At 42.4% G+C, this 21,143-nt stretch overlaps 1 protein-coding gene across 3 annotated transcripts in view; it reads left to right on the forward strand.

The window, feature by feature from the left end:
- LOC135524541 (myosin-11-like) overlaps positions 1-21,143 on the forward strand; it is a 39,044-nt gene continuing 17,901 nt past the window's right edge. For 2 of the 3 annotated variants that reach the window (XM_064952163.1, XM_064952179.1), the window contains exons 1-8: positions 1-108; positions 5,146-5,550; positions 6,011-6,167; positions 13,613-13,640; positions 17,910-18,009; positions 18,198-18,221; positions 20,680-20,772; positions 21,004-21,067. In XM_064952163.1, the coding sequence (XP_064808235.1) occupies positions 5,206-5,550; positions 6,011-6,167; positions 13,613-13,640; positions 17,910-18,009; positions 18,198-18,221; positions 20,680-20,772; positions 21,004-21,067 (811 nt within the window). In that variant the 5' untranslated portion in view covers positions 1-108; positions 5,146-5,205. The remainder of the gene's footprint in view (positions 109-5,145; positions 5,551-6,010; positions 6,168-13,612; positions 13,641-17,909; positions 18,010-18,197; positions 18,222-20,679; positions 20,773-21,003; positions 21,068-21,143) is intronic. The other variant, XM_064952171.1, reaches the window with a different exon arrangement.

The following is a 21,143-nucleotide window of genomic DNA, read 5'->3' on the forward strand; positions in this document are numbered from 1 at the left end:
AGGGTAATTTGGACTGTTCGTCTTTGGAGTAGGCTACCCTGTCGACCGCAGGACGCTCCAAACCATTACTTTCCAAATCGCCCCTGCTGATTCGAATTCATCAAACTTGTAAGTCATTTATTTTTATGCAAGGCCATTGTTTTACTTTGAAACAAGTTGGAGAGAGTGAGAGTGCACTTGTTGTTTTGCTCGCACTTTTTTTAACGCACGCTTAGCGACATTGATTGTGGCTCTTGAAACTGACATTTTTGTTTATCATATGTATCCAATATTGTAATTCATGTGTTTAGGTTTCACACGCCGAATGTATTACTGAGCAAAATGACCAGCAAATAGATATCGGATATCAATTGTCACTGTTGGTCTCTGTTACAATTGCATGCTTTTGACAGATGTTTTGCATGACTCTAATGTAAATGCAGAACAAGCCAAATCACCCCAGAAGAAATGACTATCGGTGGTAGCCGATACAATGTAACTGCCGTGCTGACACCTGTCTGATGCAGTTGTATGATGCTGTGGTTAAAGAGTCTGTGACCTTTTTATGTTGGCCATCTTTATCAGCGAATTCATCCCTTTTATCAGTGCTAGTGCAGCACAACAATGCCTTTCTTTATCATGTTTTCTATATACTAACCAGTAATACTATCTATACAGTAGCCATGTTATTTATACTGTAACAGCTTGGAATAACAGCTTGACTGAATTATTTACACCAGTAGTGCCATGTTATAGGTTATAGGAAGTAAGTGGAAGTTTACTTTGTATATCTGAAAGAAGAAACCGGCTGAACGCTAACCAGGGTGTTTCCTGTTCTCCTAATATGGTAGTTTAAAGCTGTCTGTCTTGATGCCGAACTTTGCGGTGTGGTGGCTCAGGGTAGACTTGTCACTTGTGAGAGTCGTATCCTCTCCAGTTTGCAGTGACACAAACCAGCATCAAACTGGAAAATGTCTGAGTGAGCAGAAAGACATTGGGGACGTCATCATAGTTGCTGAGGTTGACCCGATGTTGAAACACAACCTCGTAGTTTGCTGACAGGATAATTGGTTATCGTATGATTATGCTGCATGGGAGTTTGAGTAAAGCCAGCACGTGGTTTTCTATCTCAGTCTGAGGACCTTGTTATCTCTCAGCTATCTTGTCTCTGGTTGACTTTGGAGATTCATTTTGACGGCCTTTGTCGATCCACCACAGAGAGCCTGCAGCATCATCGAAATTTTGTTTTCAACCGACTTTCATCCAAGTTTTTTTGGTGAAATAAAGCACTGCTCTAAGGCACAAGTGAAAACAACATGGTCAGAAGGTCTATCAGGAGAAAATAAAGGCAGATGCTTTTAGAGGTGGAGAACGGCCAAACTGCGTAATAAGAAGAGAGGTGTTTGGAGTAAGCAACACGTGAGACACCATAGCAGTAGAACCACAGACTGAAATGCATGGTACTCTGACTATCTCTGGGCAGGTAGTTACAACATTAACCATAATTGCGTTTAAATGACCTAACGCAACTGTGAGTATATAGGCTTCATTCTTCTTCAATGTTACAGGACCAGGCGTTTACATTTTTATTTGGATGTACTGGATTGGCGTGTTTATTCATCACATACCTCAGCATGCAAATCTATTTGAATCGGATATCATTACACTCGGTTTTAACTGTGTCTGTATTTACATGTGGGACTATTGCATTTCATCAGGACTCAGAGCGCAGCAAATCAGCTGCCTGGCTACCCAAACTCCTTGCTCCTGCCAAACGCTACGTTATTTTCTCCACAATGAGTCTGGAACCGAGTACTTCCCTGACGATTTCTAGAACACAAACACATTTTAGCTGTTCTGATTGGTCCCAGAAACCCGACTGCTTTTAGACATTTTTTTAATTGACTTTGATACTCTGTTTGGTTAGAAATTATCTTATTGCTGATGACTTTTTGTCCAACACACCTCACTTTGACATCACCACAAACGACTTCAATGATGGCAGTCTCAGACTGAAGTATGTAGTGAATGTAGAGCAGAGTTTTGAGTCATCAGGCAAGCAAATCAGGGCCTTAGTGTTAGTTGATACAGTATACCAGCCGATATACCAGAGTAGTGAATGTGTTAGATACTGTGATCGTTTGGGAGAATTACCTTTATTAGGCCTAACTCTTATCCTGGCATAGCTGAGTGCAATCCATTTGTCGTCAAGGCTTGATGATACAGTGCTTAGTAACAGTTCAGTAACTATTGGGAAATTAGTTTTTGCAATGAAGCCAGGAATTGGGGAAGGGATGGAATGATGAGGGAGAGGGTAAAGCCTTTCACAGGCCCAGGGGTCACCATTCAGCCCCTACAAATAAAGGTCAAGTAGTCTCCTGGGCAACCAGCCCATTCATACACAAATAATTTTAAACAGTGGTTTATTTGGAACTTAGCAGGTCAGTGGATGTGTGTGCAAGACCACAGGAGGTTCCACTATTTAATTAAAATAGTTCCTGCTCAATCTCTATCATACTATTCTGTGATGAGTTGGACATTTGCCTCCTCTGTTTAAAGATCAGCAGTATCAAGGACTCAATCACTCCTTCAGGTATTTGCTGTACATTGCTGTAGTGTACTAGATACCAGGATTAGATACGACAATCAATGAGTTCTTATCTGATGATACATGAAGTGATTCCTTCTCTTCTGGCTTTGCTTCCAGGAAAGACCAACTTTGCTACTGAGAATTTCACCATACTTTTACTGTACTCTCCCCTTCCTCCTGCTCCTCTCTTCTCTACTCTCTTCCTCTGCCCCTCGTTCTCCTGACAGTGTTGGCAAACAATCTTCTGAGACTCCTCTCCTCCTCCACCTCATCCTCCCTCCTCATTTTCCCTCTCTATCATGCTTTTCAAGCACGGTCTTATAGTCTCTACCCAGGCTGGACTGCTTCCTATCAGCAAACTGCCACCCTGTCAGCCCCCTACTCAGACAGCTGTCCTCAGTGTACGCTGGCTGAGAACAAAGGTGAGCACGCGTTGACACAAGATGAAGAGCGAGAAGGGGGTGAGGAACCACTGACCATGCGTTGACACGACAAGAAGGGAAGGAAGGGGCTGAAATGTTAAGGATTAGGGATGAGAGAGAAAGATGGATATAAAAAATAGTAGAGAGCGAGAGAGACTGGTCTAAATGGTTTGAGAGGTGCAGAAAAGTTCAAGAGTGATGACACTTGTCTTGCTGCATCTACAGTGACAGTACTGGAGGGGAGTGTCAGGAAAAGTCCACTTATCCTCAGTCAGTAAAGGAAATAGTTCATACTGAATCCGCTGTAATGTCTCCTCTTTATACACAACCTTGGACTACTGTGTTGTGTATTAGTACGGCCCCAGTTCATTCTGTGCTGTGCTCTACAACCATTGCAAATAAGGAACAGGATAGAGGACAATGTTCTTTTTCCTTAAAAAAAATGTTTCACTCTGGCTAAGTGGATATTTATACTTTTGTGGGTAGTTTGGCTCTGGCTGGTCCCAGGGGACGCAGTGACAATCTTTCCCAGGAGGACTTGTGACTTGTTCGCATAGTTCCCATTTCTAGTCCTAGAAAGAGCATGCCAGTGTGACTGGGCTGGATAGGAATGATGGGTGCAGGGACTCCATGATGTAGTGCAATTTATTATAGTCTGAATCTTATCAAGCAAGAGTAGATTGATTTACCAGCACAAAGGTCAACATTTATCGTGAGTTATGTCTTATGTCTGCGTAGACTGGTTGGAATTTAAAAAATAAAGTATGTCAGAATCCTTTAGATACTGTAGTACTATTGATCTGGATCCATTGCAGTGGAGGCTGCTGAGGGGAGGACGGCTCATAGTCAGGCCTGGAATGGAGTCCATGCAATGGTGTCAACCACATGGAAATCACATGTTTGACTCCATTGATTTCATTCCAGCTATTATTATGAGCCGTCCTCCCCTCAGCAGCCTCCACTGACCCGTTGGTGTTTCTATTAAGGTGTTAAACACAGCAAGTTATTACCAAGATTCCAGTAATGCATTCATAACAGCACTGAATGATAAAATACTAGCACTGAGTTTGCCATAGAACTGTGCACCTGCCATGGCTCCACTTCCTTCAGGTATGACTCAGAGCCCAGCAGCTAGCTAGCATCCCTCATTCCACTACACTATACAGCCACAGAGGAGAACAGCACAGTGGCGGGACCATGTGAAGCATGAACCATGAACATGAGACCCCCCCTCCCCCCCCCCCCCCCCAAACGAGCTCTGCCTCTCTGTCCGTGTTATCATTTTGGAGTAAACTCCAAATTGCGTGGACCAGCTGTAGACATACTCTTCCCTATAAGGGCTTTGTTTGGGAGTTGAACTTGCCTGGCTGTTTAGGTCCATCGAAAGGCCTGCTCCAGAGAAGCAGGCCATATATGGGCATCACAGCACGGGACTGCAATGTAGCCGACGGTGCTGCACAGGAGAGAGGGAAAGAAAAAAATGGACTTTATTGTTGTTGAAGCATTTTTTTCTGATTAGGGTATGGGTAAACCCCTCACTTGTAAAAGTGTATAGTACCTACAGTACACGAGATGAGAAGATCGATGTAAGTCCTTATCGCATATGGTACAGTTACTTAGACTCTGGGAAACGAGTTCTATCTTCATATCTAAACTAGACACTGTAATGGTTGTAGTTTCCCTTGTGGCTCGTGTGTGTAGGAGGCTAAACCCGAAGGGGGGGGGGGGAATTACTGTATTCTGGGAGTTTCTGGATGGATGAAGAAATGTTAACCCTTTGAGTGTCCATGCCTTCTGTGGATGTATGGCTGGCAGTGGTAGGACATGTAGTGTCTGACTCATACACCATTTAGTTAATAACCCCTTGAGTATGTTTTGGAAGTGCTGGACTGAAGAGTCTTCTGTGTGAGAGAGTATTTACAGACAGAATCATGCAATTTATGGAGCTATACCACTTCTTTTGATATTTTTGTAATGACTCAAACTCCTTAACCCCTGACCTTGTGGTTTCCGTGCACGACCCATAACCCCCTTCTCTCAGTCAATGACTAGCCAAACCATAAACACATAAACCAAGTCAAGCCAACCAAGTCTTAACATTTGAAAATGTCTTCTCTCTTTCTCCCCCCCCCCTATCTCTATCCCCATCTCCAGCTGGCCCCCCCAAAAGACAGAAGATCTTAGAAGACTCAAGATCCTCCACCCACCACCAAGATGGCTAATAAAAAACAGATGACTGAGGACGAGAAGTTCCTCTTCCTGGACAAGGACTTCATCAACAGTCCCATGGCCCAGGCCGACTGGTCAGCCAAGAAGCTGGTGTGGATCCCCTCGGAGAAGAATGGCTTCGAGGCGGCGAGCGTCAAGGAGGAGCACGGGGACGAGTGTCTGGTAGAGCTGGCCGACAACGGGAAGAAGGTGACGGTGAATAAGGATGATATCCAGAAGATGAACCCTCCCAAGTTCAGTAAGGTGGAGGACATGGCCGAGCTCACCTGCCTGAACGAGGCGTCGGTGCTTCACAACATCCGGGAGAGGTACTTCTCCGGGCTCATCTATGTGAGTTGGACTCTCTACTTTCACATCGATACACACAGTCATACTTGTACAGTACACACTCTACACAACCTGAGGTAAATGAATTCTGTCCCACTGGGACAAACGTCAATTCATTGTCCATTCCACTTTGGTTCAACTTAATTTCCTTGAAACAGCGTTGATTCAACCAGTGTGTGGCCAGTGGGATAGGCCCATCTACATGAGAATATATGTTTGTAGAAGCACACAGACCCATAAATACTCACAATAATACTCAGTCTTCACAACCTTAGAGGTCCTTGCTACCAGCAAAAAGGACTGTGATACACATGTAATTTCAAACACAGCAATTTAATGTGTAGAATAATCATGTTGGCTTATTTTCAATAATAAACGGCGTGGTTCGAGCCCTGAATGCTGATTGGCTGAGGTGCCTTATTGCGTAATAATAACCCTGCTCATCCTTGTTTTCTCTCTGCAGACATACTCTGGCCTGTTCTGTGTAGTGGTGAACCCATACAAGATGCTGCCCATCTACTCTGAGAAAATCATTGACATGTACAAAGGGAAGAAACGCCATGAAGTTCCCCCTCACATCTACTCCATCACTGACAATGCCTACAGAAACATGATGCAAGGTAGGTTCATCGTTCATCGTTACACCTCGTCCTGTTACTCTAGCTTCTTTGCCTGGGAAGGCAGGGTTGGCGTCGATTCAATTCAGTCCATCAATTGACTGAAATGAAATGTTTGGAATTTCAGTTTACCTGTGGAATTGACTGAAATGAATGACATTTGATCCCAGCCCTGCTTGAGGGCCATGGTATCTCACCACAGCCATTCTTCCGATCTAGCTAGCTACTATCTTGGGAGAATTTAAAAGTGGTTTGTATAATATCAGCTGCTACAAAACAGTGATTGCAACAGTCTTGTGTCAGCTGTCTTTAGGTCAACAGACCAACAAAACAACATTTTCAATAACTCAAGGATAGCTAGCTCTTCAATACAATTCAAAAGGTACACCATTCTATAAACTCAGCAGCAGCTGAACTGCAGTGCAGAATACTGCAGAGATATAATTAAGCAATAAGGCCTGAGGAGGGGTGGTAAAATGGCCAATATATCACAAACCCTGAGGTGCCTTATTGCTATTATAAACTGGTTACCAACATAATTAGAGCACTTAAAATACATGTTTTGTCATACCTGTGGTATATGGTCTGATATACCACGTCTGTGAGCCAATCAGCATTCAGGGCTCGACCCAACCAGTTTATAATGCACATGGGCCATATACCACAAACACCCGAGGTGCCTTATTGCTTAAATATACTATAGCCTTACACGCTCTATCAATGCCCTCTGGTCAAAAACCTCTCTTCCTGAAGTATGTGGGCTGTGAAACTGCATTAAAAACAATGTGAAAACTGCTTACTTCAATGAAAGTTAATGAACAGAAGCAGAAAAAGCCTTTTAGTAGCTCATTCAAAGATAAATCTGGACACGAGGTGACGATGGGCTAACTCTGCTTACAGTAAATGCCAGTGAAGGGCTCTTGGCTAGCCCATACAGTGCTAAGACTGAGAGGGAACAAGAGGCTAATATCCTGATGTGGACAACTGTGTTTCCCACAAGGCTTTGTTATGTGGTGTCAGGGGTCATGCGGCCCTAGTTGACCCCAAGGATTTTATAAGAATTCTGGGGGATTTTCAGAGGAGCTTACTGACATCTGGCTTTAGAGAGATGGAGGACAGGAAGTCAGAGGACAGTTCCTGTTCGAATCTTCAATAAAATGTGCTCTCCGTTTAGCCTTTTCTGTCTGTTGCTTTAGGATTAAAGATAAACTATGGAAGTTTAAGTTGCAAACTTCTGACAATATTTCTGTCCATTACAATTACTCATTTTGGCCCAAAAGCAAAAGTTCCCAGAGACAAACATTTCTGTATTTACCTCTTTGATTCAAGCACTTGTATAATTTATTGTAAATTCTAATCAGATTGTAGATATCAGCCCCTTTTTTATGTTTTACATTCTACATTTGACATTTTAGCTATAAGTAAAAGTTAACAGTTTATTTAAATGATCATCACTTTTGTGACAGTACATGTCAATTATGCGGCGATAAGTGACACTATACAACAACATGTTCTCACAAGGTCTTTGTGGTTATATCACACTTCTACGACTGTCTTTTTTTACAGCCAGTCACCAGTGTTGCTTATCATGCATCAACAAAACTTAGATCTGATTCACTCAAACAAATCAATAACCACACAGAGGCTGTTCTTCTGCTACGTTTGTTGGCATACCACGTTCCTTACCAAGTCACTACTACAGCATGGTTACACTTCATTTTTTACGCCACTGAGCCAAGCTGAGCCAAAACGTAGCGCACTGGCCTGCTTACTCAGTTACGGTAGTTGTGAAAAGAATGTGACACAAATGTATGAGTCAGCACAGTATGGGTCAGGTTGTCACGATAGTCTAAAGCGTATTAGTGAACAACATTGCAGTCAAAGAGCAGATGGTCACCTCCTTGGGAAAAAAACATCTACTTTAGACTTCATTTTGACCATTTTCTGACCAATGGGGTCCTCCCAGAACATGACCTTGGAAGCACATTGTAAATGATGTAAGAACCAACCCTCTCCATTGTTCAAAGTGCTGCAGCCTGATGAGAGAAGTTAGAATAAGCCCTGTGATGCTGGCCAAGCAGAAACAGACCTCACTCCTACTCGAGCTCAAGTTCCCTATTATGTAGTACCCGGTTTAAGTACTGGATACATTTCTAGTCATACATCACAAAGAGGAGAGCAAACACACTGACTTGATTATCCTCTCTTTTTATCAGTCACTCTTCAAGCCCCATGTTTATCATTTGGATTTAGATCTTACATGGACTTCCTTACACACATAAGTCACAGGTTAAGCCTGTGTGTGTGTGTGTGTGTGCATTATCTTTGAATTTACACACACACACACACACACACACACAAACGGATTCCCATAGAATCTGCCTGCTGTTCTGTGGGTTCTTGTCAGATAGCATTTGACATTCCAGCTTAGTCAGAATTAACACGTGTGTGTGTGCGCGCGTATGCAGCTCCTAGGGGGATCTGTGAGGTGAACAGGAAACAATGCAGGTTGAGGTTAAACAAAACCACAACAAGAATGTTAAGCTCTCATTGGATACATCTATGAATTGAGCCACTGACACGTTCATAACTACCTTGGAGTAGAATAACAAATACTTCATGTTTTTACCAGTGATTATTATTATTTTTTTACTGTTTGATCTACGTTGGTCTATGATTGTTACTCGGTTTGATCTGTTTTGAGAAATGTGGAGTAATTTAAACAGCATTTTAGTGTCTAGCTGTCTTTTAAAATGCTAGATGTGTAGGCGTGCTTATATGAAGAGTTTCTTTCCAAAACGCTATATATCCATTTTCAGAAATGTTGGAAAATTAGCTTTTATTGCTTAAAGACCTTGTGAAAAGAGATTTGTTTTTTTTCAGTCTAATCGTGGCATGGGGTTGTTCAATGACAGACATTTCATTTCAGAGAGAAAAAGAATCATGTTTTTTGCAGAACTATATTTATCTGCCTCAGTCTCAGAAATAAATAGTACTGCTAGGTTTTACAAAGCCAAATGTAACCAAGAACTAAAAAAAAATATTTAAAAAAAACTGTACAAATGGTACATTTGTGACATCAATATCTAAAAATGAATCAATACAGTAATATGAATATGTAAAACATTTACATTTAACATTTTAGTCATTTAGCAGATGCTCTTACCCAGAACAACTTAGAGTACATTCATCTTGGGTGACCACGTATCACAGTCAAATATTCAGGATGCGAACATGCCATTCCAGCTAGACAATGAAAATACACTGAGTATACCAAATATTAGGAACACCTTGGATTCACCTGGTCAGTCTGTCATGGAAAGAGCAGCTGTTCAGTGTATATACACTCAGTGTAGAGTTTTGCAAAAAAACAACCATATTTGAATACACACCTAAAATTTCCTGCCATTCTACTCATTTTGTCATAGGGTGGAGAAAAATGTTTTTAATATGATATCTGACTGAGAGAGACTAACAAAATCAATAGGGGCCCTCCGGTCGGTAATACGACCATGATAGCAGCCTAGACTAACTTAACCCCCCTTAAAAATATTGCTGACATGGGTTAACTGTCAGTGACTGACATAACAAGAACAAAAAAATGCAGATGCACAACAACATTTTGAAATTGCACCTTGTGTGTTCTACTATTCTAACTCCCAACAGTAAGTGAAGACCCCGACTCAACTTATTTTGTATTTATTCAGCGGGCCTACAAAAGCTGCCCATCTCTGGTGTAGTGTAGGACTCATACTTTCTGTTGATATGCTGTATGTGTAGGAATCTATCAGCTTAATTGCATGTACACACAGGAAATGTCAGTGTGTACATCTACAGCTATGGGGTGTGTGCATCTAGGGTCGTGAGTAAACATTATGACGATGGACGGTCAATAGCTCGCTGTCTACTCTCGCTTTGTTTAGATTGGAGTGTTGGGAGTATTTATTGTTAACAGACTGATAGGATTTCCCACGACAGAATAGAGTAGATGACTAAATGACTAATGGTACGGTCCAAACAAACCCTTTAGGGGGGTGTCGCCGTGGCGATCTCTGCGTGGGTCTACATGTACATTAAGAGGAGCAAGACTATCAACAACCCTGGCAGTGTCTGACATGGTACCCTATTTTCTGCAGTGCATTCGGAAAGTGTTCAGACCCCTTGACTTTTTCCAAATTGTGTTACATTACAGCCTTATTCTAAAATGGATTAAATAAATAACAAATCCTCAGCAATCTACACACAATACCCCATACTGACAAAGCAAAAACAGGTTTTGATTAATTTGCAAATGTATTGAAAATGAAATGCCTTATTTACATAAGTATTCAGACCCTTTGCTATGAGACTCGAAATTTGAGCTCAGGTGCATCCTGTTTCCATTGATCACTGTTGAGCTGTTTCTACAACTTGATTGGACTCCACCTGTGATAAATTATATTAATTGGACATGATTTGGAAAGGCACACATCTCTCTCTAAAGTCCCACAGTTGACAGTGGGTGTCAAAGCAAAAAAACAAGCCATGAGTTTGTAGGAATTGTCTATAGAGCTCTGAGTTAGGATTGTTTTGAGGCACAGCTCTGGGGAAGCATACCAAAACATTTCTGCAGCATTTGAAGGTCCTCAAAAATAAAGTGGCCTCCATCATTCTTAAATGGAAGAAGTTTGGAACCAGAAAGACTCTTCCTTGAGCTGGCCAAACTGAGCTATTGGGGAGAAGGCCCTTTGTCAGGGAGGTGACCAAGAACCTGATGGTCACTCTGACAGAGCCCCAGAGTTCCTCTGTGGAGATCGGAGAACCTTCCAGAAGGACAACCATCTCTGCAGCACTTCACCAATCTGGCCTTTATGGTAAATTGACCAGTTGGAAGCCACTCCTTAGTAAAAGGCACATGACAGCCCGCTTGGAGTCTCGGACCATGAGAAACAAGATTCTACCAAGATTGAACTCTTTGGCCTGAATGCCAAGCGGCAGGGACTGGGAGACTAATCAGGATGGAGGGAAAGATGAACAGAGATCCTTGATGAAAACCTGCTCCAGGGGACTCAGGACCTCAGACTAGGGTAAAGGTTTACTTTCCAACAGGACAACGCAAGAGTGGCTTTGGGACAAGTCTCTGAATGTCCTTGAGTGGCCCAGCCAGAGCCCGGACTTGAACCCCGATCGAAACATCTCTGGAGAGACTTGAAAATAGCTGTGCAGCGACGCTCCCCATCCAACCTCAGCGCTTGAGAGGATCTGCAGAGGAATGGGAGATACTTTCCAAATACAGGTGTGCCAAGCTTGTAGCATCATACCCAAGAAGACTCGAGGCTGTAATCACTGCCAAAGGTGCTTCAACAAGATACTAAGTAAAGAGTCTGCAAAAATGTCTAAACAGTTTTTGCTTTGTCATTATGGCGTATTGTGTGGAGAGTGATTAAGGGGAAAAACAATATAATCCAGTCCGAATGCACTGTATGTAGTGCAGTACTTTTGACCAGACACAGCCTTTCCTGTCTGCTACATGATAAGTCTTAGATAAGTCTTAAGAAAGTGTAGACTCCGTAAGTGTCTTAACAGGGTTATCTACAATCAGTCTCTGACAATTCTGTGAAATCTTGGCTCTCATCTCTCCTGGGAAGACTCGCATTCCTTCACAAAGGCTTAGAAATTTGCCCTGCCTGCTCTTTGAAGTTTGAAGGGAATAGAGATGGGAAGTTCTCATGCGATTTGTGTAAAAAAGTTTCAGCTGGTGAGGATGATTTGGATGATTGAAATTTTAGTTTTTTCAATGCCATTATCATAAGGGAATTTATATACATCTCTTATATGAAATGTTCTGTTTGATGGTGATTTGATGATGTGTCTTGGCTTTCTCTCTGGTGAACTCGTGATTGGGATGAGACTAGAGTGACCTTGGAATTTTCCCTTTAAACCAATTGTAATTTGGGAGACTCCCTCTCTCTCGCTCTCTGTATTGTATTTCTCGCTTTGCAGTAGGAAATAGGGTGCCATTTCAGATTGGCCCTTACCCTGTTTGGCGTTTCCCCTTGAGGTTCTACTCCCTGGCTCAGAGTTACATTTGGTGTCTGTTGTTTGAATCTGTTTTGAGCGTGTTTGGAAATGCTGCACAACCCTGGATTCCCCTCCTCTCCCTCTCTCCCCTCTGTGCCTTAATTAGGAAGAAAGGGGAACAGACAGCATTTTGCTGTGTGTGTAATGGAACCTAGCCCACTGCCAAGTCACGTCCAAAATGAGGAATAGCATCCTAGCGCTTGGTTCTTTCCAGCCTGAGCAAAGCCATACAGGCTAGCCTGGCTAGTGTAGCCTAGTGTAGCACATGCCCAGTAGGACCAGGGATGGGAATGATGGCCAGTAAGGAGAGATTTCAATCTTTGAGGAGTCACGCTAAATGGGCTTTCTATTAGCAGATAAGGATAATGCACAGGGGGATTAACTAACCCCTTCTGCTGCTCTCTCTTTCTTTCTTGCTCTCTCTCCCTCCAATCCACCCTCCCGCTGTTTCACATACGTCATGTTTAGATTGCACTGAGCTCCAAATACTTTAACTTGATAATTGAACTAATAATATCCAAATGGTCTTTCTCTCCTTAACAGCATTCCCCAGACTCCAGACACACACAAGCACATACACACCCTGTCTAGCGTTTTAAAGGGGGATACTGTTTCGTTATATCCCTACATGGACCTTTAGTATTTTCCTAGGATTTGTGATGTCTATTTTTTGGGATCACATATCGGGAATTGATAGTCATCGTATTGCTTAACGCGTCAGGTGGACACATTTATTTTTCAAAATCAGTTTTTTAAAAGTTTTTTTTATTGTCTTGCTTTCAGGTTTTAGGCAAGGGAAAGCTCGACCAATTTCTCACTTGAGCAGATGATTCAACTCGTGCCCTGTTTGTGCAAAGGTTCAACGCATATGGCTGTACAAAGATGTGAACGCTTGGTTGATTTCTCTGGAGTCTTAAAGTGTATGTTTCATACGACTGGCTGTGTGTGATCTGAGGACTGCACTGTACATCGAGACAGGAAACAACAGAACGTCATCATCGCTCAGAAGTTATTACTCAGGAGCACCACTACCGAAATACAGGAAGAGTTATAAAAATGAAATACTGTCCAAATGAACAGGTAGCAGATAAACATACCCATACTGTATATGATTTACACAAGTTTAGATATGATTAATAGATAAATCATGCTAAAGCAACTTAAAGTGCAGTGAGTATGTTTTTGAATTTGTGGCCCTTGTGGGAATTGAACCCACAACCTCGGCGTTGCAAGCGCCATGCTCTTACCAGGACCAGAAAAACATCTTGATTAACCAATCCAATTGTCTTCCTATATGGTGTGCTGATGTCAGATGCCCGTCTTCATACTACATATGTGCATGTATGAGCAACTCTATCCTGACATCAGGATTCTTCTTTTTTCTGTAGATCGTGAGGACCAGTCCATTCTTTGCACGTGAGTAAAATGTTTATTTTTTATTTTTACATTTGACACTTTACACTATCCACTACACTTCACACTATACAGTACATTTGATCCTAAAATACATGTTTTTTTTCTCCCCACATCACTTTTCCTAGACGTCACATGGTTGGACAGGGGGGGGTGGGGTGTTGACGATGTAACAGTTATGTAACCCATGGGCCCTATGCGCCCTGGTCAAAAGTAGTGCGTTACATAAGGAATAGGGAGCCATTTCAGACACAGCCACAGTTAAACAAAGGAGATACCTCTAACATCAACAGTACCTTTTCCCAGCCTGCTACTGCTCTACCCTAACACACTGTGGTCTGTCTGGTGGGAATGAACACTTTGGGGGACAACTATGGTGACATGTCTGACTGGTTTGACAATAAGGATGACAGGAAGTTCCGTGGGTATTTTGGTGAATCTTAGCTGACATGCTCATGTCATACAGATGTAGGATTTTAATTTGAGACAGATTGCTTGCTACAGCTGGAGAATAATCCTGCAGCATCAAGAAATGTGAATTATGTGGCTTATAATAAACATTTATGCAGGGGTTGATACGTTTTGTTTATGGCAAATATAGTCTGACATTTCTGAAGTGGAAATTACAAACTTTAGAAGCTGTTCGAAAACTCAAATACACTACAAGTTAGCGTTTCCTGCTGTGCATGACAATGCTAAGCAACAAAATAGTGATCAAATTAAGATCCTGTTGTGGGAACCATTATCCAGGGAGTTGTGGGGTTAGTGGTTAGAGCTCTTCTTCTCCTCTCTTTTCTTCTCTCCTTTCTCCTCTCCTCTCAGAGACAGGAAGTGTGCCCTGTCCTGATTATAAAGACAGATTATTTTTTGTTTGGGCTCCATTTTGTTTGTTTACTTATTGCAGAGCAATTATTGAGAATCTCTCTGGGACTCTGGGAGAGAAATGGAATCTCTTGTCTCATTCTAGTTACTATATAGACTAGGCGTTGTCAGGCCACACATTCAGGAACATCTTTGGGCCCTAGTTCTAGGGATTTTAGCTAGTCAGGTATACTACACATAACAAAACCCAATACACTTCAGCACCTCTTGGCATGTTTGTCTCGTGCCTATTTACAGTAAGCCCTACTCTACAGTACGTCAGAGCACCTTTCCTGTCAAGCCTCCAGTGTACCCAGTAGAGGAAACGGGAGGGTCCCTGTCTAAAGTAGACTGCCCTGGAGCTCCGGGCTCCTTCTATTCTAAACCGATGGATGCCAGGATGCAGCATTCTCTGATCAAATCAACTCACTTCCTGAAGTTTTGCCTGAACAATTTACCAGAGGAGGCTTATTTGGAGAAGTGGGGTTTAATTTTCCTGTTTGTTTGTAGTCAGGGAATGGGAGGTCGGTAATGTAGTAGGGTTGTGGATGGAAGCAGCGAAGTTTGGAGCTATAGGGTTTCAAAATTCTAGAAGTGTTCCTAATGTTTTCCCCCATGTTTCCTGGAATCAGTAAGGAAATATCAGAGGACATCTTCCAACAGGGAATTCTGAAAACTGAGCTTTTGGAAAAATAATTCACCTCTAGTTGGGTCAGCTAGGTATAAGCATGCTCTCTATCCATATATAGGCGAAACATATACTACGGGGAATGCCATGTATGACATGCTCCCTGAGTGTGTATGAAATGACACTGAAGTATTGTAAAAACATATGAACCAGGGACCGACTGTGTTGTCGCCATAGCAGACAGGGGTTTGACCTGGTGACGATAGCATTACTTTGTATATTGATAAACATGACATAGCACACGTCATGGCATACATAGTCAACATACAGATGTTGGATTTTAATTTGATCACCCTGGTGCAGGATCATTTTTCTACAATGCAGGAAATGTAAAGGTTGTGTTTTTTTGAGGTGTAAAAAGTTCTAAAGTTTGTAATTTACACTTTGACATTTCAAACTTGATTTTCCCATACGAAAATGTATCAACGTCTACAAAAATGTCCATTAGTTATAATCCACATAATAATTCACATTTCCTGTTGCAGCTGGAAAATTTTCCCGCTGTAGAAAACTGTCTCAAATCAAGATCCTACATCTGTATGGCGGCAAACAATGTACTGGACCATCTTTTGAAGTCTAGAGATTTGAATTGCATTTATGACAATGTAATAGCATTTATATGAGGGTGCTGTTTATAACAGCATTGTGTAGGCTTTGTGACAGACTCCTCTTATAAATGGTTTTGTAAGATGCGTTTCACATAAGTGTGAACATAGACAAAACACGAGCTAATGGACTGCTGTCAGGGTGTGGTATGTTGACAATAACATGTTATACACAGACACACACTGCAGTTTCCCATTCCATTGCTGAATTTCTCCTCACAATCCTTAGTTACAACCAACAAGAATGCATAGGAAGTAGCCACAGCTCACTAAATCCTTGCTTGGGGTCTTGACATCTCATTTATATGGGGTCTTCTCTTTAAAAGAATTGCAGTGTGATAAGAGACCGAGCATTTCCAAAAGAGAACCAGACCTGGGTTCAAATGCTATTCAAACTCTTTCAAATACTTTGAGCGGTTGCTCTATTTTGCCTGGAGTGCCAGATGGGTGGGGGTTGACTGTTTTGGAATTATTCAAGTCCAATAATCCAGGCAAGCTCAATCAAGCACAGACAAAGTATTTTAAATGATTTTGAATAGCATTTGAACCCAGGTTTGGATTGAAAAGGGCCAAAGCCCAGGATGCTGACCAGGTATCCAGACCAGTGATCCACAGTGGCCACCCTGACCCTGGGATGGTTTTAGACAAACTGTGTTAGAAGAGGAATCCCCTCACTTAGATATACAGAATGTGAGGTCTCTGTCTCAGGGCCTATAGGTCTCGGAGGATATTTTCAAGGATTATGGAGTTCTGTGTTTTTACAATGTGTTGAGGCCTGGGTAGTGTTGTTCTAGACCTGGTGTAAGGAGTGACGCTGTAAGTGGTGTGTGAGTTGAGGACTGTGTGTGTTGGTGTAGTGATTTTAGATTTTTGTATGACAGTTAATGTTGGGCCTGATGTGAGCTTGGTCTGTTGTATTTCGGTGAGGTATGAATGTTATGACAGAATTTAATGATAACATTCATGACGAATGTAGGTCTTCGTAGGAGTGTGTGAATCAGACCTGATGTACAGTATATGCTGTAGTATGAGGTTACGACCTTGTATAGTGTGAGTGACATAGTGAGATGAAGTACAGATGTAGGATCTTAATTTGATCACTTTTATTGTTGAGAATTTTCCTGCACCTCAGGAAAGGCAAATGAGCTTCGTGATTGACATAAATTCACTGAAAACCCGCACTAACACACTGTTGTATTAACAGTATTGCACTTTTCATGTAGTCTACTTTTGTGTCAGCTAATAGCCTAACCACTGATCAAGCAACATTATGGACTTAACGTTAATTATTATTTTGCTATGACGATATACGTCAAATTAAGAGCTTACATCTTTATGGTGGATACTGGCTAGATTCCTGTCGGCCCAGTCGGCCCCATGACAGACAGCCGCTGGTGGATCTTACAAACACCTTTCCTTTTATGGAGTTGTTGGAGCCAGCTGGACTCTAGGCTGGGATCATTCAGATAGCAGCATTGCCGTTGGCGTCTCCAGCATCTAGAGATCAAAGGCCAATAAACTACTCTCCCTCATCCTTCTGTAGTTTCCTACCTCTGTTAAAAATGTCCAATACCCACCCTTGGCCTTCTGGTTTAGAGCTGTAGGATATGTCATACATTTGTACCCTGCCTTTGTCTTCCTTAAGCCTCAAATACACTGGATTAGGGATTATGTTTTACCTGGATCTGCCTTCCGTGTACATGGGTCTTTCCAGGTTATCAGACCTTTCCTTGGACCCCCTGGTCTGGTAGTGGGTCAGTCTGACCCTTTAGTTTCCTATCATCGTGGTATAAAGCAGTAGGGTAGGGCTAATCTTTGTTAGAGAAACACAGGAAGAGGTTGGATGGCATTACATTACTTTGGACAATGACAATAACGTGCTTGGGAGTTGATGTTATTTCACTCAGTCACTCACGTGGTTCACGGTTTAATTAAAGTGCGTTATTCAACTGTGAACAACCTGTCAGTTCTGTTTTCCCTCTCTCTCATCTCTCTCGCTCACCCTCTGTTTTTCTATCTCAAACTCCTTTCTTTCACTCTCTCCCTCTCTCCCTCTGCCCCCCCTCTCTCTTTCTGTCCCCCCCCCTCTCTCTCTAACCCGTGTCTCCTGCTCTCCAGTGGGGAGTCTGGTGCGGGTAAGACAGAGAACACCAAGAAGGTCATCCAGTATCTGGCTCTAGTTGCCTCTTCTCACAAAGGCAAGAAGGACACCAGTGCTGTAAGTATACTGCAAACAACGTTTTTTGTATTGTTTTTGCCATTGTGCCGTCAGTGACAAGTGGCTATTGTGTGTCAAAAGTGGGGACCTCCCCAAGCCGGTTACCATGCTCTAAGGGAGACTTGGCCAATGTGTGAGGAAACTGCACCGTTGAATGATAATTCTGTACCGCAATTTCCTCCAAATAGACACAGCCAGGAGCATTTGTCCACGTGAGTAAAAAAGGGAATGACCCAAGTGTGTTTTGCGTGTGGTGGTGTATGCGTGTTTTCTCCTAGAAATAAGGATTGCATGTGAGAGTGGCTCACTGACAGGTTTTTTGTAGTAACAAATATATTTCTGACAAGATCACCCCTCCTATCAAGTTCCCCAACTCCTTTGTTGTTGAGCTCAAAATAATACATTTAAAATGTACTATAACATGAGCAATATCATCCCATATCCCCATTGTTTAAGTGTGCTCATAACGTCCCGATATTACCAGTTATGGCCCTCACAACTAAAAACTGCATGATAGTGATTTCTTTTAAATTAACATGCAGCCCTCTCATCCAAATATAAAATGGTAGATAATGTCAGATGATTTATTCCCCCTGAGTTTGGTTGTTATTGTTATGGCGTCCATGGTTTTCCAAAAACACTCTTTCACTGCCTGGGGTTGGAGCCCGGCATTGAAATGGTTAACCACCACCACAGATCAACAGAGCACAGTGTGAGCATGTCCATCTACCTTTTCCTGTCTATCAAACGACATCATGTCCTGTCACCGAACCCCCCTACCTCATCCCCTAATCCTAACATCCACCACCCGCCATTTTGTCCTGTGGGCGTTGTGGCGGCTTCTTGCTCCTCCGTTACACAGTAGTTGTTCTACCACTTTTGATGATTTGCACTAGTGTGGAGTTTCAGACACCATGTGACCTAAACGTGACCTTGTGATCTCTGACCTTTGACCTTTTCATCACAACAGCCAGGTCTCTCTTCGCCCCTGATTTTATTTTTTATTTTAAATGTGCATTTTCAGACAGCTCTCTGTCAGAATCATGCCTGAGTGAGATTCAAATAGTTGGGGGGTACGGATTGGGGGGGGGGGGGGGGAAGAGTCAAGGGTCAAAATGTTTTTCTTTGCCATTACCCCTCAAGACCTACAGGAGATGCAGTGAAGCCCAATCATAATTTTGTTGTCCAGCCTTCTCTACTACCCACTGGGCACACACTGGTTGAATCAACGCCATTTCAATTAAATTACATTGAACCAATGTGGATTAGACAATGAATTGACCTCTGTGCCCAGTGGGTACTTAGTATGAAGCGATGTATTGGCCATGCATTCTAAGTAGTATGCTAGTGTGGAGATTAGAATGTAATTCATTTTTTAGAAGCCTACCACCAGCAGTGAACTTAATACATTTGCTTTAGAACTAGAATGTGTCTCTTCTCCTTCCTCCTCTCCTCCTTTATCTCTCCATTTCAACAGCCTATTAATGACTGATCCTTCCTGTTGTCTGTCATTTCCCCTCGCTGTTTCTTCCTCTTTGTTTTTCTGTCTTCTCGCTTCAGACAGCCACGGAGAAAGAGAGAGCAGGGCCTTTTCCCTGCTGAAATGTAAAGTATCTGGTTGCTACTCTCTTTTCACTCAAGTACCAGTAACTCATTCGGTTTCAGAACTTGGGTGAGGTTTATCTTACTGGGAATTTGTCAATAAGAAGATTTGGCAGATGTGTTATCAATCAAGTAGTTTTCTCATAGATCTAGATCTGAAAGGCATGTGACGGACACCTCTGAACTCCAGTCAAATCATTTACATTCATTTGCCCTGTGGTTTTGCATAACATTGTCCTGGTTTCAACTCTCCAGTCTAAAAACACCCATTAAAAAAAAGAGGTAAGGACCACAACAAGCTATCATTCTCGGCTTGTCAAGATGGGAGAGGTTAAACCATGCACTGCTCCCCCCTCCCCCTTAAGCCAGAGGAGCATTGTTACGTGTGTGTTTGTGTGCACATTTCCGTGTGTGTGTTTGACAGGGATATGCCTGCCTCTGACCCACCCAGCCAGTAAGCTAACACAGGCCCTTTGATCAAACTAAATATTATCAGATCTGTACAAAGCCTAGAGAAATGCAAAATATTTGATTTCTAGGAAGCACCTTTTCTATAGAAATAACAATCCTGTCATGTCTGTGGACCTGTCATCCCGCCACCCTCTGCTCTAGCCCCTGTCCAGACCAGCAACACTCTGAATCTACCACCTCTAGCCACTCCCTCTTCACATCCTTCCCCTGGCCCAGCCAGCGAACACTCGACTGGGCCTCATTTGAACAATCAGGCCACGGTTGTCTCAGTTTGAGGCAGATTGGTAGTGAAATAAGTCATGTTCGTAGGACACGTGTCCTCAGTGCATAGAGACTAATAGGGGATTAGATGTTCTGGAGTTGTAGGTGATGGCCGCTCAATTATAATGCTATTAGGCCCAGTCACGGTGTAGATATACACAGTGTAGAGATGATAATATAGGAGTCCAAACTGTTGAAAACAACTTTTTATTTAATTTTTTATCTACTTTCATAGGGCTTGTGCTGCTGTTCCAGCCTTTTATTTGACTACTCTATTCACAAACAAATAATGTCACAGATTTAGTTTAATGTTTGTCGTTATGTTGTTTTGTCCAGGGGGAGCTGGAAAAGCAGCTTCTGCAGGCTAACCCCATCCTGGAGGCCTTCGGGAACGCCAAGACCATCAAAAATGACAACTCTTCACGATTTGTGAGTTCACCTTTCGCAGACGCGTAGGCCTGGAGTATTTGAGGCGGGCCACAGAGTAGTGTCCACTTTTACATTCATCAATTCATTCATTCAAGCTCTTGATTCGTGTAATTTGCATAGTGACCCATATATCGTCTTGTGTTATTTAACAGTCATCTGACAGTTGGATGTATACGGTACTTCGTTGTGTAACGTGACCTACTGTAATCCTGGTGTGCCTGTTCCCTTTAGGGTAAATTCATCCGCATCAACTTTGACGTGACTGGCTACATCGTGGGAGCCAACATTGAAACCTGTATCCTGACACTGTGTTACACACTGTAACTCTAAACCCGGGGATCCAGGTTCAGAAAAGCTGTTCTTTGTGTTCA

Source organism: Oncorhynchus masou, chromosome 4 (genome assembly GCF_036934945.1).
Source record: "Oncorhynchus masou masou isolate Uvic2021 chromosome 4, UVic_Omas_1.1, whole genome shotgun sequence".
Classification (NCBI taxonomy): domain Eukaryota; kingdom Metazoa; phylum Chordata; class Actinopteri; order Salmoniformes; family Salmonidae; genus Oncorhynchus; species Oncorhynchus masou.